Here is a 26885-nt window from a genome sequence, read left to right on the forward strand (position 1 = left end):
TCCCCAGCTATGAAAATCAAATTGAAGAAATGAAATTTAAATTAAAAAACTGAAATCCACAAGGGCATCAAAGTATAATCAAGAGTGGAGGTTATCTCTTCCGAAAGAATGTAAGCTCCTTGGGGGTAGGGATTGACTTTTGTAATCAGGAGTGATGGCCAGAGGTTTGAAAAGAATCTTTACCTTTACCCTGTTACCTTTCCCCTTCCAGAATGGAAGTGGGACATTTTAGGGAACAGGGACTGGCTATATAATGAGGAGTGGAGATTCATGTCATGTAACTTCTAAAGCACCCAATGAATGGGAAATCAGGGGAGGGATTTGTGCTTCTGGATAGGAAATAAAAATGCTGTCCTTGGAGTTTCAAAAGATGTGTCTACTTACCTGTGTACCCATTCTTGCAAGAAGGTAAAATAAATCTTTCCTGCATTCATCCGTGAGTCAGTGGAGTTCTTGGCAAGATATTTTGTTTCTTACAAATAGGCAAAGGGGGCGAGGAGAGAATTATTCCAGAGAAAAGACCACGTGTGCTTCTGCATGAGTAGCAATGAGCACATCACATGCAGAGATAATCAGGAAACTGGCACTTATCAAGCATGGACCAATGCCATCAAGTTTTACTGACATCAACTGAAGTTCCTGAACTGTTCTAGACATCTTAGCAATAGAGAAGTTGTAGAACTTACTCATATTATCATTTCCAGATTGCAGATGAAGAAAAATTAATGGATTTAACCATAGAAACATAGCTGGCAAGAGGCAAGAGACAGGAGGTCAACATATGTCTACCAACCTCATATCCAATAGTTATTTTACCATAGAGGCAGATCAGCATGATAGAAATTGCTCTGGACTTGAAAGTCGGGGGAATCTGACTTTTACCTTAGAAAAGTAGCTAAAACTTAGTTCAACAACAAGAAGCTAAAAAATAAGCACTTGAGGATTACTCTTAGACTACAAAGCTATAAGTTAAGAGTAATTCTTAGAGTTGCTTGAGACTCAGAGGTCAATGGACTTGCCCAAAATCCTGCCTTGGGCATTTACTAAGTACTACAGTAATCTTTCTCTCAGTTTCCTTGCTTGTAAAGTAGTAAAAGTATCTACCTCACAAGAGTTATTACAAGAGTCAAATAATCACCAAGATCCAGCCTAGCTCTAAATTTATGATATGAGTAAATACATACAAAAGTACTTTGCAAATCTTAAAGCATATGAGCTACTATTATTACTATTAACTATGTTGCCTCCAAATGGATAAATAGATTATGCTACAGTTTAACTTTGCATTTTCAAAGAGATACTCTTGAAAAGTTGCTCTATATGAGCAACTATTTTTATACAAAATCATATTTTGGGGGGTTTCCAATATAATTTCAGAGATGTGTTTCTTCAGAAAAATATTAGACCTTGACATTTGATCTGAAAATGACAAAATGGCCTGAAAAATTGCATTTGGGTCCAAATATTCAGCTGAGGAAGCAGTTTGATTTCATCAAATGCATTTAATTCTTCTACAGTATATAAATGACCCCTTCAAGAATGGGGCCAGATGGAAAATCAATCCTCATGACCTCTCTCTATACTCAGTTAATAGGTTAAGGATCTCTGATTCTGATGGTCTGGAGACTCTTTCCATCAAGTGAGACTTCTACAAAGAAGCTAAAATTTAGTAGATAAATAATAGTCTCCATCCACATAGTTAGAACTTAGTAGGTAGATCTTAGAAAGACTTGCTTGAGGTTCAGACAAGCTAAAGGACTTGTTCAAGATTAGGCAACTAATAGGTGTTAGAAGCAGTAGAAGAGAAGGGTAATGAGGAATTTCTAGTATAATTCTGGAGAGAAGGGAGGGAAGGAAGAAAGGAAGGAAGGAAGGAAGGAAGGAAGGAAGGAAGGAAGGAAGGAAGGAAGGAAGGAAGGAAGGAAGGAAGGAAGGAGGGAAAGAGGAAAGGAAGGAAGGAAGGAAGGAGGGAAAGAAGGGGAAAGAAGAAAATAACCATTTGTTAAGCATCTACTATGTGTCAGATATTATGCTAAGTATTAAATCTATGGTACTATGATTCTAAGGTAATTTGAGGGCAGAGAGACTGATGACAACTGAGCAATCTGGAAAGGCTTCACAGAAGAAGTGGTACCTGAGAGGAATCTTAAAGAAAGATGTAGCTATGAAGGGGGTGATTTCAGAAAAACCAGAAGTGACTTGTTTGAACTGATGCATAAGTCAAGTAAATAGAACCAGAAAACCAATTTATCCAATAGCAATATTATTATAAAAAACAAATAATTTGGAAAGACTTGGGAATGCTGATCAATACAATGGCCAAAGACAATTCCAGAGGACTCACGATGAAACATTTTATCCATATCTAGATAAAGAGAGGTGACAGAGGGACATCTGTTGGACATGGACAATTTCTTTCATTTGCTTATACATGTTTGTAACAGGACTTATTTATTTTATTTTCTCACTGGGGTGAGGGGAGGAGTAGAGGAAAGAATGCAGACCTGAAAATAAAACTCAATTTTCAAAAAGAAAGAAAAAGAAGAAAAATACAACTTTGGAGATAGAGAGGAGGAGGGAGTGAATTTCCAGCATGAGGAACAATTTCTGAGAATGCAGAGAAATGGGAGGTGGAATGTTGAGTTCAATATACAGCTAATAGTCCAATTTGGCTGGAACTTAAAGTACAGGAAGGAAGGGGAGCACTGTCCAATGAGAGGCGAAAAGTAGGCTGGAGCCAGATTCTGGAGTGGCTTAAAAGCCAGGCTAAGGACTTTATATTTTATCCTGCAGGCAATAAAATTATCATTGATAAATGCTTCCTGGTTGCCCTGGAAACAGAGGTCCTAAGTACCTTTTACCTTATGGGAGGAATGTTTTAAATACCAATTAACCCAGCAGGGAGGCAGCTTTAGCTGTAGTTTGGCACCCCCTCCCATGCTGCTGCAGGCCATAATCAGAGGCAGAATAAAAAATGCAAAACTCAGGCTATATAGTCCTGCCCTGCTTTGCTAACTGAACAAATATGAATCTTTATTAGCTGAACACAATAGAAGATAGGGATGAGACTTTGTGATCCCTAATATTAAGAACTCCTAAATAAGGAAATTCTCTCCTATCAATGCAGGTGTTCACCTTCCCTGCAACTCATAGTCCTAGAGAGATGCTTAAAACACTAGATGTTGGATGATTTGTCTAGGATTGTCTAGGACAGGATTTGAACCCCAATTCTTTTTGGCTACACAAGAGAGAATGTTTCTCTTCCCTAAATGAAATACATTAAATAATATTTAACCCAAACCACTGTTCCCATCCCATATACCAGTGTTATCATGGTAGGGACTCATTCTTTTGCTGTCCACTCTTCAATCACTGACTGAATGCTTATGACAGATAAATTCCCAAAGAATGGAAACCTATGGCACATAATCTAATTAGTACGACTCTTAATAGTATAAAACAAATTTAAAGAAAAATCTTTGGTCATAGCTATGAGGTATTCTGCCATGAAAGTCCATAAAAAGAACATTAGAAAGAGTGGAGGGGGAAGGGTTGGATTAGACACACAATGGGCTTGATGAGAAATCTGAGAAGAACAGCAGGGGAGTCCCCCTCCAATCGTGGATCTTTGCAACACTCCAACGTGGCCTGCTCATCACTCAAGGCTCAAGATTTCACTCATTGCTCAATTTCATCTTGGTTCCTGTAAACATGCATATGATATTCTAATGATTCCAAAAATCCAGCTGTGCTAAAGTCCTGCCCTTGTCATTCATTAACTCCTTCCATGGGGACCAAGATGGCTGGCTATTTCTCATTCTTCATTCACTGATGTTTTTCTTCTCTGCTTCAGGGATCCACCTAATTACAAAAATAAACATGGCCCTCCTCCCATTCCACCCATATACTGATCTCCAGGGTTCACCCTTTCTTTTTCCCCTCTAATATCAAACAATGATTTCCTGACTTAATTGCAAAAATTCCTTGAAAAACAAAACAAAACAAAACAAAAAACTGCCCAAATGTTGATCCAAGCCACTGTCCTTTGGAGGATTTCAAAAGATGATTTCCTTTCATTAGCACACCTATTAAAAGAGACAAAAAAGGCAGGATTAAAACTTCTGTGCTTCTATCCTTTGGGTCTCTCTGCCTCTTCCCTTAAATCAACTGAGCCTGCATTCTCTATTTATCATGTCAGAACAGTGAATAAAAATAACTAATTCAAATCACAGCTTCTGTGGCTCAGGAGCTATTCACATTTGTCATGTCTTTCTCTCTAGTCTAGCCTCTTGTAAATTCAGTGACCTCTTTGTAAAACAGGGGATGGCTTTCGTCGGAGGCATTGGCTCTCAAAGTGCGGTCTGGGGACCCTCAGGGACCCGTGAGGTTCAGAATAATAAGAGAAAATGTTTTCATTTCTAATACATTAACTATTGATAAATAAACACATAAACCAAAGCTCTTTGGATCCAAAGACAATTATTAACAGTTTGAAAAAAGGTCCTGGTATCAAATAGTTTGAGAAACGTTGCCCTAAGGGGCATAAACTTTTTATAAGAACAGCTACCATTTATATGAGGTTTACAAAGCATTTTGTAAATAATATCTCATTTTATCCTCACAAGAAGCCTGGGAGGTTGGTGCTATTTCCATTTTAAAGATGAGGAAACTGAGGGAAATATGTGTCAGAGGCACATGGCTACTAAATGTCTGAGGCCATGTTTGAACTGAAGTGTTCCTGATTCCAGTCCAGGTCCAGAACTCTATCCAATGAACCCACCCACCCCTCCCAGTAGCTTTTTTTTTAATGGGTCTAATTTACCTCTATCTCTAGCTCCTTATACAATAAGATACATAGAACTGAATTATAAGTTTCTTAGAGTAGGAATTGCTTCATTCTTTGTGTGCATGGTATCTAGCATATAATAGGTGCATAATAAATGCTTGTTGGTGGATTGAAGTGGGAATTCATCCAAAATCAGACTACATAGATTACATCAATGATCATCTACCTCAAAACTGTTTTTTAAAGCAATTACTTTATTATTTTGGGGGTGAATTCTCCTGCCACTGACATAGATCATAGCCCTTCCAGACCTAGTTGCTATGGGGGATGAAGTCAGCCTGGGGATGAACCACCTGATCTTGGCCAAGCTATAAGTAAGTCAGGATATCTAGGGCTTGGCTGCCTTAGGAGTGCAGTTCTTCCTGCAACCATCCACCTTAGAGCCTTCTGTTATCCTTCCCTTTCTCCCTTCCCCAACAACAAACATGAGGGTTAAAGGGAAAGAAAATCTAACATATACTTATGGATGGATGGCTGGGTGAATAGATGATGGATGGATGGATGGATGATTGGACTTAATAGAGCTTATGTTCCATCAGCAGTATCCTTTGAGAATCCACTGTCTCCTCCAGGTCATGAGCAGATATAGAAGAAGTTTATTGGAGATATAACTCACAAACTAGAAAAACACAATTCTCAACAGCCCTAGGACATCCACTAACCTCAACCATAGTGTTTGTCATCTTACATAGACAAATACAAGTCTTTACAGGAGCATCTTAAGGTCACTAAAATGTTATATCATTCTACAGTTGGATATATTTAAAAATATAATGAAAACCAGTCTTGTGGCTCTGTTGAGTCATTTTAGTTCATAGACAAAACATGGGTCAGCTTGGCTGGAAGTCTTCAGGTGCTGACAAAGTAATGTCAATCTCTAGATCACGGACTTTAAATTGGGAAAAACCTCAAAGGCATCTTATCTTGCCCTTTCATTTTAAAGGTGTAGAAAAAGAAGTCCAGAACTTGGGGCCTTGTACAAGGTTACACAGATGAGAAGCAGGAAAGGAGAGCTCAGAAAGGACCCACATGTGCAAAAAAAAAATGTTTGCAACAATTCTATTTGTAGTGACAAAGAATTGGAAAATGAGTGGATATAGCATCCCATTTTGTGGTGAGGCAAGGAGGCAAGGAATTGAGTGAATAGCCCTCAGTTGAGGAATGGCTGAATAATTTATGGTATATAAACAATTTGGAATATTATTGTTCTATAAAAAAAATCAGCAGCATGATTTCAGAGAATCCTAGAGAGACTTACATGAACTGATGCTAAGTAAATTAAGTAGAACCAGGAGATCATTATACACAGCAACAGCAAGATTATGTGATGATCAGTTGTGGTGGATTTGGCTCTTTTATGTAATGAGGTGATTCAGGCCAATTCCAATAGACTTGTGATAGAGAGAGCCATCTGCACCCAGAGAGAGGACTAAGGAACTGCGTGTGGATCACAGCATAGTATTTCCACCTTTTTGGTTGTTGTTGGCTTGCTTTTTTTCTTTCTTATTTTTTTTTCCTTTTTGATCTGATTTTTCTTGTGCAGCATGATAATTGTAGAAATATATATAGAAGAATTGCACATGTTTAACATATATTAGATTACTTGTCAAGGTGAGAGGGTGGGGGGGAAATGAGGGAGAAAAAATCTGAAACACAAGGTTTTGCAAGGGTAAAATATTAAAAATTATCTTTGCATATATTTTGAAAATAAAAAAAACTATTATTTAAAAAATAAATTTTTTTTCAATTAAAAAAGAAAAAGAAAGTGAAAATGGGTGGATACCCATCAATTGGGGAATGACTGAATAATAAGTTGTGGTATAAGAAAATAATGGAATATTATTGTTCTATAAGAAATAATAAGCAGGCTGATTTTAGAAAATCCTGGAAAGACTTACATGTATTGATGCTGAGTGAAGCAAGTAGAATCAGGAGAACACTGTACACAGTAACAGCAAAATTATGTGATGATCAACTATAATAGATTTAGCTCTTTTTAGCAATTCAGGGACTCAAAGCAATTCCAATAAACTTTGGATGGAAAATGCCAGCTGCATCCAGAGAGAGAACTATGGAGACTGAATGCAGATCAAAGCATGATATTTTCAACATTTTTTTCTTTCTCAAAGTTTTCCTCTTTTGTTCTGATTTTTTTTCTCCCAACATCGGTCATGTGGAAATATGTAAAAAAGGAATGTAAATTTTTTTTCAAAAGCAAAGGAAAAATTATGGGATTGTGGATGCAGAACTGGAAAGACCCTCAGAGATATCTAGTCCAACTTCTTTGTTTCACAGATAGGGAAACTGAGGTCCAAGGAGATTAAGAAATTGGATAACTTCACTCTGGAAAATAAAAACCACGGGATTTGAACCACTACTTTTAATCCCGATGTCCTTTTCCCTGCAGGATGCTGCTTCTCAAATTAAATCAAAATGGCTCTTGTGATAAACACAGGCCAAATGAATGGGCTCTTGTCCAATCTGGGGAGATTTCTTAAAGGATTCTGGTAGTTCAGAAGGAGAGCTTGTGTCTTCCATCTGGGCTGCCTGCTATCTCTGAGTCCAATTACAACCAGGCTTTTTGGAGTCATCGTTTCAGTTCTTGGCAGTTTTGTCTGGTGAGTTTTCTTCAAAACTTCATTGTCCTGCCAGAAAACCCCCAGTTAATTTGCTCTTGCAGAAGTGCATTTAGAAAGCATTTGCCACAAGTAAATGTTCCAGATGGTTTCTGACACGTAGTAATAGGAAGTATTTTTACATATTAAAAATAAAAGCATTTTTAGGATTGCCAAGTGCTCTTCTCAAAACAAGAAGATACAAGTATTATAATCATCCCCATTTTATAGATAAGAAGTTCTGAAGTAACTTCTCTTGAAAGGGTCTATAATTAGTAGGAGGAAATTCTGGGATTTGAATCCAGGTCTTTGCACTATAGGCCCAGTTCTTTGGCCTCTTACTCCTTTCTAATAAAAAATGGGACTTTAAGAAAAGTCATTTCACTTTCCTGCTACATAAGACAAACTAAGAGATCTAATGTTATTTCTAGGAACATGTTTACTGATTAGCTATTAATATCAATTAGATCTTGGAAGGTAATGAGTTCCCTCTCTTTGGAGGTCTTCAAACAAAGACTGGACGATCATTTGTTGGAAAGTTTACAGAAAGGGCTCTTGGTCTTGGACAAGTTGGATTGAATGGCTTCTGAGATCCCTTAAAACTCTCAGATTCTGGGATTCTGGGCTTAGTGTGACAGAAGAAGTAGCACTCTATAATATAAATAGTAAAGAACATAGGAGCTGGATTCAAAAGTCAGTTCTGATGGGAAAATCATTTTACCCTCTAAGCCTCATTCCCTCATCTATAATTCCTCATCATTTCATAAACTTGTGAGGAAAACTGTAAATCTTAAGTCTGAAAGAAATGTGAGCTATTACTATTATTGTTAAAAAAAAAAAAAAAGAAGAAGCTTAAGCCCTTTTTGTAATGGCAACGAATTGGAAACTGAATGGATGCCCTTCAGCTGAGAATGACTGAATTAATTATGATATATGAATATTACGGAATATTATTGCTCTATAAGAAAGAATGATTTCAGAGAGGCCTGGAGAGACTTACAGGAACCAATGCTAAGTGAACTGAGTAGAACAAGAGAACACTGTACATGGTAACAACAAGTCTATGTGATAGTTAACTCTGACGGATGTGGTTCTTTCCAACAATGAAGTGATTCAGGCCAGTTCCAATAGACTTGGGATGGAGAAAGCCATCTGCATTCAGAGAGGACTGTGGGAACTGAATGTGGATCACAACATAGTTTTTTTTTTTTACCTTTGTTGTTGTTATTGTTATTGCTTGCTTATTTTTTTCTTTCTCTTTTTTTTCTTTTTTGATCTGATTTTTCTTGTGTAATATGATAAATGTGGAAATGTATATAGAAGAACTACACATGTTTAATCTATATTGGATTGCTTGCTGTCTAAGGGAAAGAGGAAGGGGAAAGGAAGGGAAAAAATTGAAACACAAGGTTTTGCAGGGGTGGATATTGAAAACTATCTTTGCATGTATTTTGAAAATAAAAAACTATTATTTAAAAAAAACAAAATAATCATAACTTTAACTTATTATATCTTTAATTTATCCTTAATATATAATGCTTTTATACCAATAGAAAAAAATTAAATCATAAAAAAAGAAGCAGCCACGTGGAACAGTATTATTATGTTGCTCTTGGAGAATAGAAGACATTCATTCAAATCCTACCTCGGGTACTTACTAGCTAAGTGATCTTGAGTAATTGACTTTATACCTCTGAACTTCAGAATCCTCATAAAATAAAGAAGTTAGACTTGTGTTCCCTAAGGTCTCTTATAGCCTCAAACTGATGTTCTTTGATCCTATAAGCAGAAATGGGAGCTCACAATGGGTTTGGCACTATGCCCAACAGTATGCAGGGATCCTCAAACTATGGCCCACAGGCCAAATGTGGCAGCTGAGGACTTTATCCTCCTCACCCAGGGTTATGAAGTTTCTTTATTTAAAGGCCCACAAAACAAAGTTTTTGTTTTTACTATAGTCCAGCCCTCCAACAGTCTGAGGGACAGTGAACTGGCCCCCTATTTAAAAAGTTTGAGGACCCCTGGAAGGATGCAAAAAAAATTAGGATGCTACATAAAAACATAGGCTTTTCAAAAGTTTACAACCTAATTAGGGACCCAAAATCAATATGAATAAAAGACATAAAGCACCTTTGTGTAGTATAGACAGTGCACTTTTTTCCCCCTTTTTTCAAGGCAACTGAAATTAAATGACTTGCCCAGGGTCACACAGTTAGTAACTGTTAAGTGTCTAAGACCAAATTTGAACTCAGGTCCTCCTGACTTCAGGGCAATACTCTATCCTCTGTGACATCTAGCTACTCCCAGCACACTTTCTTAAGTTGCAAATTACATAAGGTTGGGACAGGGGAATAAACACACACAGAAAAATGACAGGGCAAGGAAGGATTCAAAATGATCTTTAAAGATTAGGATGTTGGGATAAATAAAACAAGATTTTACAGGTGTAAAAGTTCCATTTGGTATCCAAAAAATCAATTTCACATATGAAAAAACATAGTTAAATGTAAGTGTGAAAAAGATGTGGGTATTCCAGCGGACTGCAAGTTCAATATAGGTAAACAGAATGATATGAAAACCCACAAAGTTAATAGTGTTGGCCAGATGTTCAGACTCCCAAGAACAAGGCTGGGATAGTCCCATCATGCCCCAACCCAAGCACATCAAGAATGCCATAATTCAGTTCCAGGAGCCACATTTTAGGCAAGAGGGTGAACATTCAGCATTCTATTCCAACTCCTCTCTATAGCATCCTTGATGAAAGGGCATCCATTGCTTCCTGAGTCAGCCCACTACCTTTCAAAAAGCCCAAATAACGAGAAGGCTTTTCCTGAGGATTTCCCAGTGCTTAGCCCAAAGTCTGGTAGATAGAAGGTGCCTAATAAGTGTTCATTGACTCAAACCTAAATCTCTCTCTTGGTCCCATTAGTTGTTCCAATTTCTTTCCTTTGAATTCAAATAAAGGAATTAATTCCTCTTCCACACAATCACCTTTCAGATACTCAAAATCTTCTCTTCCTTAGACTATATGTCCCCCCTCCCTTCAACTGACTCTCATTTCTTATCACTTTAAGGTGAGTATGACATATTATATAAGTGACATCATGGTTATCAAAATAATCACCAAATACAGCATCCCTTGTATATGCAGATCACTGCTATATAAACTACTCCACCAATTATTCTGTTCTTTGTAAAGGATTACACACTCCCTCCCAAATAAAAAAAAGAAAAGAAAACATGAGAAAAAGGAAAAGTAAGCCTTACTATGCCTTTAGCACTTAAGTCTCCGAGGCCTGCAGATCCTGGAGGGTCTCTGTTATTGGCCGATTTAGAGTTTCTGGAAGAAGGAGATCCAAGAATCCTGCTGACAGCCCACTGATGCCAAACACCACAAAGGGGACAGATGGGCTGATAGATTTCTGGAATTGTAAATGTCAGCGGTTGAAATGACCAATTTTTTTTTCACACCCTTCATACTGTTCTTTCAAGGCTCTCAAATTCATTTTCAACCTCACTGAATCATCTACCATAAATAAAGGCAGTCAGTGCTCTCAAACACTTCATAAAAATCAATACACAGAAAACTGTATTTCATAAATAAGCTCATATTTTGCCCAAAAGCCAAATTTGCCTGACATGTGAGTATAAGAAAGCAACAACTCCACCTTAGCAAAGAGGAAGTTTCAGAAAATATAAGAGGCCTCAAAGGGGCTTGAGTTTGAGTCAATACTGCCAATGGAAGCCTCCATTTCTCCATCAGAAATTGAGGCTAAATGGCCTCAGAGATCCCTTTCAGTTCTAAGATCCTATTGGCAAACAAAGGTTGCCAAAAGTTACAAATACTAGTTATTCCCTTAGCACCATAACTTTGTAAGGTACTTTACCTGCATTATATAAGCAGTCTGTGTGATGGGCATTCATTTCTATACTGTCCAAATGAGGAAGCAAAGAATCAAAAAGTGACATGTCCAAAATCACTCAGCTGGGACATTCAGAAGTGGGTTTGAATTCAGTCTTTGCCCAGATCCAAATCCAAGCTCCTTCTACCATACCCTGTGGCCCTTTGGTCAGAAAAACTGATTTTATGAAATATTTATAATGAATTTTATATTCTTTGGGATTTAAACAGAAGTAGGTCTTGGAGGCAGATGACTCATTTTTAACAAGTGCTCTTTTTTTCATCAATGAAACATTTTTAAAATAAGATATATTTGTTTGAATTAATTTTTAAATAAACAGTTTTTTAAAGTTTTTAAACAAAAAAAAAAATAGATGAGACCAGCAGAAACAGGTGATCCAAACAAGTTAGAATACCATTTTATGAGCTTATTTGGAATATATAGACCCCCCAAAAAATGGAAGGTGTTTACTAAGAATCTATAAATTTGTTTACTGCTATTTTATGAGAGTAAAAATAATGTAGCTAGCGCTAAGCTATGATTTGTTGAATCTGTTATTAGACATAAAATCTCTTGGGACTGTAACTGATATTCTTTTGAGTTTTGAATTGGAGTATGATTGTCTGATGGATCATTAAGTCAGTAACCCACCATTTGAGAGAAATATCATAAGTTACTCAGAAGGAAGCCATTTTGCACTGTCACAGGTAAATATCTATCTGGGCAAGAGCTGGGAAGACAACTGCTCAAAATCGGATTCTTCTGTCTCAGTTTCCCAGTTCTGTCTTTCTTTGTTTCCCACCTGATTATTCCTGAGTCTGTCTATGAATTAGAATTGTTACTGCATAATTGGTTGTCAACCCTGAAACGGAGCTAAGGATGCTTTATCTTGTCGTGTCTGTGCTCTCAGGCTGAAGCCTAAAAGACCTGTTTTGATGCTATTATAATCATGTCCCTGCTTTTTCCTTTGAGAGCAAATTTCTGTGATCAGAAGCCGTGGTCAGCAGAAGCCATGAGCACAAAACAAGTATGTAAGATCTGAAAATGTGTAGTCATTATATTCAAAATAATTAGCATTAAATGAGTATTATTTGGTCTAGTCATCTGCCTGTTACTAGATATATATCCCTTTGAAATGAGGTCCCTAAATTGATACACTGTCTATGGAACCTAACTATTATTTCACTGAATTTTAGTGTAATCAGTTTTCTTAAAAAGATGTAATTTAATGGGATATTTTATGTTCCATCACCGAAAAAGTTGCTTTTATTCAAGTTTGTTACTAGTGTGAAATAACATCTGTTTGGACTATATGTCCTGTGGTACAGACATATTTTTTTTAATAAATGATCCTCCCAAGTCTTTTACCCTAGGAATAGAAAGCTTCTACTTGCAAGAGTGTTATTACTCATGTTTCCATGCCAACTGTTATTCAACCTTTTCGAGAGCTTTGTCTCAGGCTGCAGGCCATGAATTTCCAACCATTTGTTCAACCTGAATATCATCGGCTATCTGATTCTGAGACTCACCCCCACCCTCACCCTCCCGATGCTGCCGCCGCCATCTTCAAGTCTCCCCTTCTCAGTCTGGATTCAACCGGGCAGGGTCAGCTCTCCACTCTTTGTCAGCCTGAAGCAGCTCCACAAAATGAGACCTTCCTCCCTTTGCCCCAAATGAATTTGAGTTTTGATTGCTTGAGCTATAGCTCCTAGGGAGAATGTAGCAATTTCTGAGAAACACTAAGACTAGTCAGCCATGGAAGTACCAAAACAAGGCTGGCTGTCAGAGAACAATCGAGTGGTCAGTCAGCACAGAATTCAGTAATGGGTGCAAGCCCAGCCCTACCACTTCTCAATCGTACCTCTAAGCCATAAAATTGGAATATCAGTGACTTGAACCTGATCTTTGTTTCTCTTTCCTATAAAATAATCTTCTTGCTTCTGGCTTTTTGCTAAATTCCTTCGGAACTTAGCCCGCTTCAATTGGTGTTACAATTATAATAAACTTTGACTCTGGACTTGGGGGAAAAAAAAAGAAAAAATATCATTTTGAATTTACTATATACCCAAACAAAACTCCTAGCTGCATGTAACAGAAATTCAGAGTTTAACATGTAATCCTTTTTCTGCATTCTGTATTTGTGTGAAAGTTTGTCAAATCCCTAATAATAATGCAGAATTTTTTAAAGTACTATCTTTTATAAGGCAATGGTCAGAGAAGACTTAACAATAATAATAATAATAACTAGCTTTTCATAGCACTCTACTAAGCCCTTTACACATATTATCTCATTTAATGCTTGCAATAAGCTGGGAGGGAGATGCAATTATTATCCCCATTTTATTAGTGAAGAAATTGAGCTAGTAAATGTCTGAGGCTACATCTGAACTAAGAACTCTTCCTGGTCTAGCCCTTTATCCACTGTCCTAACTAGCTGCTTAAGAAAACATGTTTAGATTTTAACATCTCAAATCAAATGTCAGTTTGGTGCAAGGGAACTTATTTTCTACATCAATACAACCATCTTTATCTTAAAGTCTTAGGGGATTTCTTGAGATTCAGAGAGATTAGGTGACTTGCTCATGGCACACAGCTAGCAAGTACAGAGACAGAATTTGAACCCATGGATTTATTTATTCATGACTCCAAATGCAGCATTCTGGCCCCCTAGCCAAGCCACCATCCCTACAGATATCTCAGCAACGATCTCTAAAACAAACAAAAAAAAATCTAACTTACCATGGTAGGTACAAAGGGAGCCAATATACCACCGAGTCTGCAAGTCATCGAACAGACCCCCAAGCCAGCGTTCCTTTTAAGGCAAAATCAGAGAAGGGATCGTAAGTCATAAACAAGAGAGAGAAAAGCCAATCCCAGAATCTAATATCTTGGCCAAAGATCCGACACATGGGGTTCTTAAATCTTGGCTGTATCATGGATCCCTTTGGCAACTGGTAAAGCCTATGAACCCCTACACAGAATTGACTACATTAATAATGAAAAGAAATGCTAAATTTTAGTTTGATTTTAGTGAAAATCAAGATGTAATCTTTTCCCCATCAAAGTTCATAGACCCCCCTGAAGTTGATCCCTGGACCTGGAGCTCAGATTAAGAACCCTTGTTCCAGGATACCAGAATCCTGGGAGTCCAAAGTTATCAGGGGATGGGGAGGAGGAAAACATGGCAACTGACTAACTTTTTAGTTAGATCTTTATCCCAGGATTTTAGATTTGAAGAAACTTGGAAGGCTCTTGAGTCCCTCATTTGGCCAATGAGTAAATTGAGGCTAAAAAGTGTTAAATGCCATACCTTAAGTCACACAGAGTACAGTATGTGCAAAGTCAGACTAGAATTCAGGTGTTTTAACTCCAAACAATTCCCAGCTAGTTTTATTTGTTTGTTTTCTTGCAAGTTTATGAGTTTGGTTGGTTTATTGGAAAAAGGAGTAGTGTAAAGGGTTTAGAGAGTGGATTTTATTCACGTACAGGGGTACCAATGTGGAAATTCTCTTGCATAATAATTGTACTTTAAAGGACCAGTGAATACAGGCTACTGTGGAATTTAGAACTCCTGGGTATTATCCTTCTATGGTTAGTCGCTCAAGTATTTCATTTATTCATGAACTCCTATATGCCTCATTCTGTGCCAGGTACTGTAGGGAAGTACACAAAAGACATAAACCATAATCTCTTGATTAGGTGACTTAGTCACATAGCCAATAAGTCTGAGGCTGGATTTGAACTCTTCTTAACTTCAGATGTAATCATCTGTTATTGTTCTGTCTTTTCAGTCATACCCGACTTTTTGTGACCTATTTGGAGTTTTCTTGGCAAGAATACTGGAGGCGTTTGTCATTTCTTTCTCTAATGTTCTCTATCCACTGGTATTTTCAAAATAATATAAGAATTGCTAGTGATTACAGAGCCTCATATATAGGTGCGTGGGTCTCATAATAACCCTGTATGGTAGGTACTATTATCCTCATTTCACAAATGAACAAACTGGGCTACAGAGAGGGTCACGAAGCCTGGAAGAGGCTGAGGCAATTTACTGAAGAAGTCTGATGCTTTTTTGGAGGGGTAAAAAGATAAATAACAAGTAGAGACATAACCCTACGTAGTGCTAGCTGTATAAGGATGAAGAAGATGAGAGATGGGAAGGGATAAAGCTACCTTCTGAAGATGACATAAAATAAAACTATTTCTGAAATCTATTCAGAAAAGATAGAAAACTCAGAAAGATAAACTTGAAATGTCACTGTATGACACTGGCACACGAGCTCCTTGAGGGCAGAGACTGTTTCATTTTGTCTTTCTTTTATATCTAGTCCCTAGCAAGTGCTGGGCATGCAGTAAACATTTAATAAATGCTTGCTGAATTGAATATCCTCCTTTATCTTGCCCCCAATACACTAAGCTCAATGAATTCAGAATCATGTCTTACCTAAACTTTTTATTTCCCTTAGAACTGATTCTAATCTGCTCACAGTAATAAATAATAAATGTTGACAAATGTTTACTGAGTTGAACTAAAGTACAAATCTAGCCTCAGACACTTACTATGTGGCCTTGAGAAATTCACCTATCCCTGTTTACCTCAGGTTCCCTTTCTATAAAATGAATGGGGAAGGAAATGGCAAACCATCCTAGGAGCTTTGTCAAGAAAATCCCAAAGAGGTCATGAAGATTTGGACCAGACTGAAAAATGACTAAATAACCAAAAAAAGCAAAATCATGCAGGATATAGCGGGGGAAAAACTCAGACTGGCTTGCTAAAGCAGAAGAGCCCAGCCTATTCCTTTGATTTCTGAGTAAGAAATAAAATGGAGTGCTGAGAAAACAGAAGAGATCAAAGGAGCTGAATCCAAATCTCAGCTTTTCTGCTTTCCAGTTATGTGATCTTAAGCTAATGATCACTTCTCTTTAGTTCCTCCTTGGCTTCTTCTCTTAAAAATGAGGAGATTGAGACTAGCTCTGGAGTTAACCTTTTATTAACCCTTTTTTTTGCATCATGGAACCTTTGGGTATTCAGAGGCCACTTATGGGTCCCTTCTCAGAATGATGTTTATGAATGCATAGAATTATATCAGCTTACAAAGAAAACCAATTTTATTGAAATAATTCATTCAAACATAAAGGGAAAAAAATATTTAAAGACAAGCTGAAGAATCTCTGGACTAGTTGATCTCAGTTTTAAATCCTACAAGATTTAATTCTACAGATTTAAAACAGAAAATAATCAATTTAGTTTTGTTCCCAGAGTCAAAAATTTAAACACATTCCTGGTGAAAGATTCATAATAGATTGAGTGAAACTCAAAAATTTGGGTAACATCCCCACCTAGTTAAGAGTAACAGATGGGAGTATACTCTTCAATTCAATTCAGTCCATTTCAACCCAATGGGCACTTATTAAGTGCCTGCTGTGTTCCAAAAACTGTGCTAGATACCAGAGTTACAAAGAAAGAATAAAAGGAACTATTTCTGGTCTCAAGGAGCTTCCTAAAAGACCACACACCCAAATAAATAAACACAAAATACATCAGATATACAAAGTCATTTTGGAGAACAAAGTGGGGGAGCTAACAACTGAGGGGGGTTAGAAAAGGTCTTGGGGAGAAGATGACCCAGGAGACAGGAAACACTCCAGGGATGAGGGATGCTGACACAAAGGCTCCCCAGAAACGGCCCTTGGCACCACTGCCAAAGACACAACACCTGGTTCTGGCTCCACGTGGGATCTCTGGGTTTGTGGTTCCACCACCGTCCAAGGTCATAGCCATGGGCTCTTACAATTCAGTGCTTTGAGACTTGATGAGTCCATTTTTTTTTTCATTTTATAGATGAGGAAAATAGGAGAAATGACAAGCCCACAGCCTCTAGTGGGAAAGGTAGGATTTGAACCCAGAGTCACAGGAAGGCAATGTGGTACAACGGATTTGGGTCTGAATTCTATCTCTAGTACTAATTTGCTATGTGATCTCAGGCAAGTGACTTAACCTCATTTTCCTCAATGTAGAAGTCCTTTCTGGCTCTAAGTTATGACCCTGTAACTTCAGATTTTGATTTTTACAAATAATTTAAAAATACCTCCATCAAAAAAGTTAAGGAATACTACTGCTCATGAAATACTATTGGGGTATGGCTTCTAAATGATTCGGTGCCCTGCCCAAGATCACATGTGTAAGATACAGCAAAGCCCATCTGAACAAGCTTCTCAGACTAAATCCAATGCTTTGTTCCCATGCTAGACTGTGCCAGGTCAGGGGATGGAAGGCGGAGCAGGGGCTGCTGCAATCTGGGGCAAGCAAACCAGAACTGGGAGAGCAAAAGCCTGAAGGCAACTGTACTAAGCACTAGAACAATAGGCAAAAATGCTATCAACTGTTCCATCTTCTGGCTGCTAGGAAAAGCTGTCATCCAGGAGGTTCTAAGAGTTCAGCCAGACGTGATCTACTACATGTCTCCTGGGGATTCATGATGTTCAGCTGGGCTCTCCCAAAAACCTTCTGCTGGGCTCTCTGGCTATGGGGAATGGGAAGCCACAAGAGACACCTCCACCTATAACAGGCAGTGGTCTCCTGCTGGCCCTGAGATGCAAAATATGAGTCAAGTTTAAAATGCAGGATGAGTGGAAGAGGGGGGTGGTTAAATCTGGAGAGGAAGATGAGGGTTAGGGTTAGAAAGGAGGACGATAGGGGCAGCTAGATGGAGCAGTGATAGAGTCTGGCCCTCAAGTCAGGAGGACCTGAATTCAAATCCAACCTCAGTCATTTAACACTTACTAGTCGTGTGAGCCTAGACAAGTCCCTTAATTCCAACTGCCTCAAAAAAAAAAAAAAAAAGACATTGATGGACTGGAGAACACCTAGGAGAAGGCAATCAGAGTGATCTAGATCTCATCCAGAGCCTATCACAAGGCTAGCTAAAAAGGTGCCTAAATCCATTTTTAGGTATCTGCTTACTGATGACAGTAGCCTAGGATGGGTACTGAAGCATGTATTTCATGCATATGGTGGCAATATATTTCATGTATTTCAAACCATGATTCTGAGAACGACTCAGATTTAGATTTTTACCAGCTAGACTTAGATTTTACCAGACTGTCCAAGGAGGCTTTGGCCCTGTTGATGTTTTTAATAGAAATCATCCACAATTGTGTAATGCTCAACTATAACAGACGTGGTTCTTTTCAGTGGTTCAGTGATCCAAGGCAATCCCAAAAAACTTTGGATGGAAAATGCCATTCACATCCAGAGAGAGAGACTGAATATGGATCAACACATATTATTTTCACCTTTTATTTTCCTTGTGGTTTTTCCCTCTTGTTCTGATTTTTCTGACCCAATATGATTCATATTGGAAATAAGTAAAAAAAAATAAATGAATGTACATGTATTACCAAAAAAAATTGTTTTTACAAATAACTGGGGAAAATAAAACTAAGAAATAAATAAATAATAAATTATCCTTAACTGAGAAAAGCTTTACATTTAGGAGAAATAGATGATGGATGAAGAAAGGGGCCCAGTCTCCTCTATTGAGGGTTGAGTTTCCAAAGCATGTTGAAGGTACTTGTCCCTGATTTTGTTGTTAAGCTTTAGGGAGTGATGTGATGGTGCTGTGTATCAAATGGTGCCTTTATAGCTCCTTGTAAATGTACAGCTTTTCTCAGCTATGGATAATTTCTATAAAAAAATATGAACAGGGCCAAAGAACCTTTAGGAAGGGATCAACTAGGGAGAGAAGAGCTCTCACTGTCACAGTTCATAAGGGGATTTGGTGAGGATATATTGGAGTGGGCCATGACAAACCAACTTTTTAACTCAATTCCCCAAAAGCCTTTTGAGAAACAGTGGTCCAAAGAAATATTGTGATGGTCCAAGAAATTATTATGATATTTCCAAGAAATATCAGAGGGCCTCTGGGATTACAAGTATCCTCTACCCTGTCAGCTGCATTTGAACTCCCTTCCACAAACTTCATGTGTTCCAGCCACCCAGTTCTCACCTAACTTTCCATCTCTCCTTGTTGCAAACTAGTAATGGTGTCTATTCACCCAGCTACTGCCAGGAGTTGTAATTACTACATCCTTGCCCCACCTTGGTTCTAAAGAATCAATCGGGACAATCTCTTGATCTTGGTATTTGGTGGAGAAGGCATGGCCGGGCAAACCAGCCCTTGGGAGTAGAGTAGGGAGGGAGGGAGAAGGATTGATGGAAAGAATAAGTTGTCATGAGAGTGAACAAAGTGACCCTAGAGAAGTTGAGGGAGTTGAGAAGAAACTGAGGAAGCATCTGGGCATAGATCCTTGGAAGTTTGTGAGTGACTGTGTGAATCCCCAGAGAGCTGGGTTTGGCTCCTGAGTAAATCTTGAATTATGGAATACAAGGGAACTGAAAGTTATTGGCCACCAAAGAAATGGGGACCACTAACTTCTGTGGCAAGGAGGTAATGAGAATACATTTCATTGAGCAATCCCAGCATCTGGGGCAGTGAAAGAAAAAACCTAGACAAATATCCACCCGAGCAGCACAGTTTTGAGCCCACAGTAACATGGAGAGAGTACCTGATTGGAGAAGGGGAGGGGTTCTTCTCCTAAATGTATAGCTACTCCTAAATGTAAAGCTCTTCTCAGTTATGGTTAGTTAATTATTTATTTGTTTCTTGTTTTTATTTTTCCCCAGTTACTTGTAAAAACAATTTTTCTGGTTAAACATGTACATTCATTTTTTTACGTATTTCCATATGAATCATGTTAGAAGAGAAAAATCAGAACAAAAGGGAAAAACCACAAGGGGAAAAAAAGGTGAAAATAGTATATGTTGATCTGTATTCAGTCTCCATAGTTCTCTCTCTGGATGCCAATGGCATTTTCCATTCAGAGTTTATTGGAATTGCCTTGGATCACTGAACCACTAAGAAGAACAAAGTCTGTCACAGTTGATCATTGCACATTATGGATAATTTCTCTTAAAAACAAGAACAGGGCCAAAGAATCTTGAGAGAGTACCCCCCTTGGACAGCCTGGCAAAGTCTATGGATGCTTTCTCCAAATCTCAGATTGGTTTTAAATAAATGAAATATATTTCAAGACAGTCATAAAAATGCAAAATTAAACAAGATCATGAACTTCAGATTAAGAACCCTTGATTTGGTCCAAACTTCCCATTTAACAGATAAGGAAATCAAGACCCAAGATCAAAAATGACATGGCCAAGATTGAAAGACAAGTCCCATAATCTGGAGTTCTCCCTTGTTTCTTTTAGAGGGAGAATAACCACAAATGGCCCTGGCAAGAATTCTGGGTAAAGAGTTTTCTTGAGGTGGCAAACTAGCCGGGACCTCATGCACAGGAGGTCATTGGAACTCCCTTTCCATCTTCTGATCTCCCACTGGATTTGCCTCTATCCCAGCTCAGAGCCTTGTCTTCCATATTGTGAGGCCACTCAGGCCACAGGGTGGTCTCGCCAGGTGCCATGGGAGGATTCCCCACATGGCCGGCCCTCCAAGAGCCAGGGCCAGGGGACTCTCCAGGACTGCACCACCAACTCCTCAGCCCTGGTGGAACCTGGATGGGATCCAGGGGCCTGAGTGAACCCTCCCCTACTTGGACAGTCCAGCATATGTGAGGCAATCCCAGCAGAGGCGGAGGCCAGGAATGTGGCAGAACAAGACACGGGCAGGAGCCAGGCAGACATGGCAGGAGCGAGAAAGGGCCAGAGGCGGCGTGGATGATGGAAGCCGAGCCAGAAATCCCTCAGTCAGTCGGGAGGGGGCAGGGGGCGGGCACACCGGCTCAGCTGCTGGAGGCCAGGCTTTGACAGCACCAGGTAACCCAAGAGAGGCTACGCCAGTCAGAAGGAGTGTGCTCATTAATCCGCCTTCCCCGCCACAGGCTCCAGACTGGCCCGGGAGCTAATGGAGACTCGGCTGGCCCATCATCCCGAGAATCTGCAGCGCTGGGCTATGTGCCCTCTGCCAGCTGGGTGAGACTCAGCAGCCGTGCCCACAAGGCACTGTTTCCATTTCTAGCTCCTTCAAAGCGCTCTTCCCCCAATCCTTCCTCCCTCCTGCCCCAGGAAAGCAAAGTCTGCATCCTTGTATTCTTTAGAGCCTTTTGTCCAGACGCCCCTGCCTTGGCCCTTCTAGCACTACAGCTGGATCGATGCCTCTGCATTCATGTGCCCACTCTTCCCACCGGCAGCAGATTTTAGCCCAGAGACTATGCTGCTTCTGACCTTTGCACCTATCCCCAGGCCAGGGCACTTGGATATAGAAGAAGTTTAACAAAAAGTTAGACAGCATGGAATAGTGGGGAGAGAGTACAGGAGACCCAGAATCACAGATTTAAAGTTGGAAGAGTCCAACCTCACTTTCTAAAGGAGAAAACTGAGACATGGAGAAATGACCTTAGTTAGGGTCACATACTTGAAGTTATCCAAGGCAGGATTTGAACACTTGGCTTCCAGGCTCCAATAAAAAGCCCTATCTGTTACATCAAGTTACTTCAGGTTTAAAGCCTCCCTCTGACCCCTGCTAGCAAAGTAACCCAATATAAGTCATTTAACCTCTCAGTATAATGCACAGTAGCCCAAGTCCATGAAATTAAACCTCTGAGTATAATATATAAGCTCTCAGCATAATATACAGTAACTCAAGTATATGTCAGTTACTCTTTCAGTATAATATATAGTAACCTGAGAAATGTCATTTAACCTCTCAGCATAATATAGAGTAGCCCAAGTACATGTCATTTAACCTCTCATTATACGTAGTAACCTGATATACTTCATTTACCCTCTCAATATAATATAGTAGCTTAAGCATAAGCTATTTCACCTCTAGGTATAATAAGGAGTACTTCAAGTATATGAAATTGAACCTCTCCATATACTATACAGTAACCTGGGATACTTCATTTAACTTCTCAGCATAATATATAGTAACCTGAGATATGTCATTTAACCTCTTAGTATAATATATAGTAGCCCAAGTACATGTCATTTAACCTTTCTGTATAATATATAATAGCCTAAGTATATGTCATTTAGCCTCTCAATATCATATATAATAACCTAAGTAGATGTCATTTAACCAATCTGTAGATTATATAATAGCCCAATCTATGTCATTTAACCTCTCAGGATAATACAGAGTAGCTAAAGTATATGTCATTTTACATCTCTGTACAGTATATAATTTCATATACTATAGAGTAACCTAGGATAGATCATTTAACCTCTCATAATAATATATAATAGACCAAGTATATATCAGTTAAGCAGTCAGTATAATAGATAGTAACCTGAGATATGTAATTTCAGCTCTCAGTATAATATAAAGTGGGATAAGACATTTAAACTCTCCATTTAAAATATAATAGCCCAAATTTATGTCATTTAACCTCTCTGAATAATACATAATAACCTAAGTGTATGTCATTTAACATCTATGTATAGTATAACATAGCTCCAGTATAAGTCTTTTAACATCTCAATATAATATCTTATAGCCCAAATCGCTGTCATTTAAGCTCTCAGTATAATATAGAGTAACCTGAGATGGGTAATATACCCTCCCTGTATAATAAATTACAACCCAAACCTATGTCATAACCTCTCACTATATTATTTACCTGTCATTTACCCTGTCAGTATAATGAAAGTACCTCAAGATATGTCATTTAACCTCTAAGTATAATATATAATAGTTTGAGATATTTCATTTAACCTCTTAGTATAATGTATAATAAGCTAAGTATATGTCATTTAACCAATCTATATAATATATAATAGCCCAATCAATGTCAATTCACCTCTCAGTATGATAGATAATAATCTAAGTGAATATCATGTGACATCTCAATATAATATATAATAGCATTAATACATATTGTTTAACCTTTCATTATAACATATAATAGCCTCTCTATGCAATTTATCCTCTCATTATAATATATTTTAATGTGAGATATTTCTTTTAACCTCTCTGTATAATATATAATAGCTCAATCTATATCATTTTACCTCTCAGTATAATATAGACTATCTCAAGTATATGTCATTTAAACTCTCAGTATAATATAAAATACCCCAAGTATATATCATTTAATCTCTCACTATAATATAAAAAATAACCAAAGTCTTTGTCATTTAACCTGTCAATATAATATAGAGTAGCTCAAGTATATGTCATTTAACCTCTAAGTATAATATAAAAGAGCCTGAGATATTTCATTTAACCTCTCAGTACAATATATAATAAGCTAAGTGTATGTCATTTAACATTTCAGTATAATATATGGTAATCTAAGATATGCCATTTGACCTTTCATTATAATATATAAAAGCCTAAGTATAAATCATTTAACCAATCAGTATAATATGTAATATCAAAAATATATGTCATTTCACCAGTCTGTATAATGTATAATAGCCAAATCTATATCAATTAACCTCTCAGTATAATATAGAGTAACCTAAGATAGATCATTTAATTTCTCATTGTAATATAGCATAGCTCAAGTATAGCACAAGTATATGCCATTTAACCTCTTAGTTTAATACACCATAGCCCAAGTATATGTCATGTGACCTCTCAGTATAATATATAGTAACCTGAGATAGGTCACTTAATTTCTCAGTGTAATATAGCATGGGCCAAGGATATGTCATTTTACCTCTCTGAATAACATATAATAGATTAAGTATATGTCATTTAACCTATCACTATAATAAAAACCGGCTCAAGTATATATTAGTAATCCTCAATTTGTAATATAGCTTAGCTCAAATATATGACAGAGTAGCTCAAATATATGTAATTATCCCTCTCGGTATAATATATAATAGAGCATATCATTTAATCTCATTGTATAATATAGAATACCTCAAATATCATTTAACCTCTCAATAAATATATAACAGGTCAAATCTATGTTACTTAACCTCTCTTTATAATATATAATAGATCAAATATATGTCATTTAACATCTCTATATAATGTAGAGTAGCTAAAGTATATATCATTTAAAATCTCTGAATAATATATATTAGCCCAAGTATATGTCAGTTAGCCATTCTATATACTATATACTATATAATAGCCCTAGTATATATCATTTTACCTCTCTGCATAATATATAAAAGCACAAGTACATGTCTTTTAACCTCTCTATATAATGTAGCATACTTCAACTATATGTCATTTAACATATCAGTATACTTAAGAATAGCTCATTATATGTCTATTAAACAATTAGTATAATGTATACTAACCTGAGATAGGTCATTTGATTATCCACTGTAAAACAGCAAACCACAATTATATGGCATTTAACCTGTCAGTATAATATGGCAAGGTGCAAGAATATATCATTTAAAAACTCTGAATAATACATAATAGACCAAGTATAAGTAATTTAATCATTCTTAATGATATACAGCAGCCCAAGTCGATATCATTTAACCACTCATTATAATGTGTAATACCTTAAAAACATGTAACAGAACATCTATGTACAATATAGCAAAACTCAAGTCCATGTTATATAACCACTCAGTTTAATATGGGATAGGCAAAGTATACATCATTTTATCACTCTGTATAAGATATAACAGCCCAAGTATATGTCTATTAAATTCCCTAAAATATACCATAACTCAATCATGTAATTTAAAATACCGGTATACTTTAGAATAGATCAAGTATGTTATTTAAACTCTCATTTAAATATAGAATACCCCAAGTATAATTAATTTAGATCTCTGAATAATATATAATAATTCAAGCATATTTAATTTAATTTCTTTCTGAAATATATAGTAGTTCAAGAACATGCTATTTAACGACTATGTTTAATATATAATAATTTAAGTATATGTCATTTGGCCGCTCTGTATAATATGTATTAGGTAAATGTCATATCTTTTAACCTCTTTACATAACATAAAATAGCTCAAGAACATGTCATTTAAGCTACTTATAATACCTGAAGTATATATCATTTAGCCTCTCTGTGTAATAAAAAATAGCTCAAGAACATGTCACTTAAGCTGTATTTATAATATATAATAGCTCATGTATATATCATTTAGATTCTCTGTATAATAAATAATAACTCAAGACTATGTCACTTAACTCTATATATAATACATAATAGGTCAAATATATATCATCTAAACTCTCTGTAAAATATATATTAGGTCAAGGTCATATCTTTTAACCTCTATGTATAATATATAATAGCTCAAGAACATGTCATTTCACCCTTCTGTTTAATAAATAGTAGCTCAAGAACATCTCATTTAGCCCATATGTATAATAAATAATAGCTCAAGTACATGTCATTTATCCCATCTGTATCATAAATAATATCTCAAATATATGTCACTTAACCTATATATATAATATGTAATAGCTCAAGAACATGTCATTTAGCCATTCTATATAATAAAAAATAGCTCAAGAACATGTCATTTAGACTCTATATATATTATATTTAAACTCAAGTGTATGTCATTTAACCTCTATGTATAATATATAATAGCTCAAGAACATGTCATTTCACCCTTCTATATAATAAATAATAGCTCAAGAACATCTCATTTAGTCCATATGTATAATAAATAATAGCTCAAGAAGATCTCATTTAGCCCATCTGTATAATAAATAATAGCTCAAGAAGATGTCATTTAACCTCCATGTATAATATATAATAGCTGAAGATCATGTCATTTGACCTCTTTGTATAATATATAATAGCTCAAGTACATGTCATTTATCCCATCTGTATCATAAATAATATCTCAAATATATGTCACTTAATCTATATGTATAATATGTAATAGCTCAAGAACATGTCATTTATCCCATCTGTATCATAAATAATATCTCAAATATATGTCACTTAACCTATATGTATAATATGTAATAGCTCAAGAACATGTCATTTAGCCCATCTGTATAATAAAAAATAGCTTAAAAACATGTCATTTAGACTCTATGTATATTATATGTTAGCTCAAGTGTATGTCATTTAACCTATATGTATAATATATAATAGCTCAAGAACATGTCATTTAACCCTTCTGTATAATAAATAATAGCTCAAGAACATCTCATTTAGCCCATCTGTATAATAAATAATAGCTCAAGTACATGTCATTTATCCCATCTGTATCATAAATAATATCTCAAATATATGTCACTTAACCTATATGTATAATATGTAATCTTTCAAGAACATATCATTTAGCCCTACTGTATAATAAATAATAGCTCAAGAACATCTCATTTAGCCCATATGTATAATAAAAAAGAGCTCAAGAACATGTCATTTAGCCCATCTGTATAATAAAAAATAGCTCAAAAACATGTCATTTAGACTCTATGTATATTATATGTTAACTCAAGTGTATGTCATTTAACCTATATGTATAATATATAATAGCTCAAGAACATGTCATTTAACCCTTCTGTATAATAAATAATAGCTCAAGAACATCTCATTTAGCCCATA

At 36.7% G+C, this 26885-nt stretch overlaps 1 protein-coding gene across 2 annotated transcripts in view; it reads right to left on the reverse strand.

Moving 5' to 3' along the window:
• Positions 1–1961: 1961 nt before the first annotated feature.
• The window catches only part of LOC100922431 (solute carrier family 22 member 15-like), a 176514-nt gene continuing 151590 nt past the window's right edge, over positions 1962–26885 (reverse strand). For both annotated transcript variants that reach the window (XM_031956891.1, XM_031956890.1), the window contains 3 exons: positions 14103–14175; positions 10729–10883; positions 1962–4085 (listed from right to left, as the gene is read on the reverse strand). In XM_031956891.1, coding sequence (XP_031812751.1) covers positions 10743–10883; positions 14103–14175 — 214 coding nt within the window. In that variant the 3' untranslated portion in view covers positions 1962–4085; positions 10729–10742. The remainder of the gene's footprint in view (positions 4086–10728; positions 10884–14102; positions 14176–26885) is intronic.

The sequence above is a fragment of the Sarcophilus harrisii genome, chromosome 2 (assembly GCF_902635505.1).
Source record: "Sarcophilus harrisii chromosome 2, mSarHar1.11, whole genome shotgun sequence".
Classification (NCBI taxonomy): domain Eukaryota; kingdom Metazoa; phylum Chordata; class Mammalia; order Dasyuromorphia; family Dasyuridae; genus Sarcophilus; species Sarcophilus harrisii.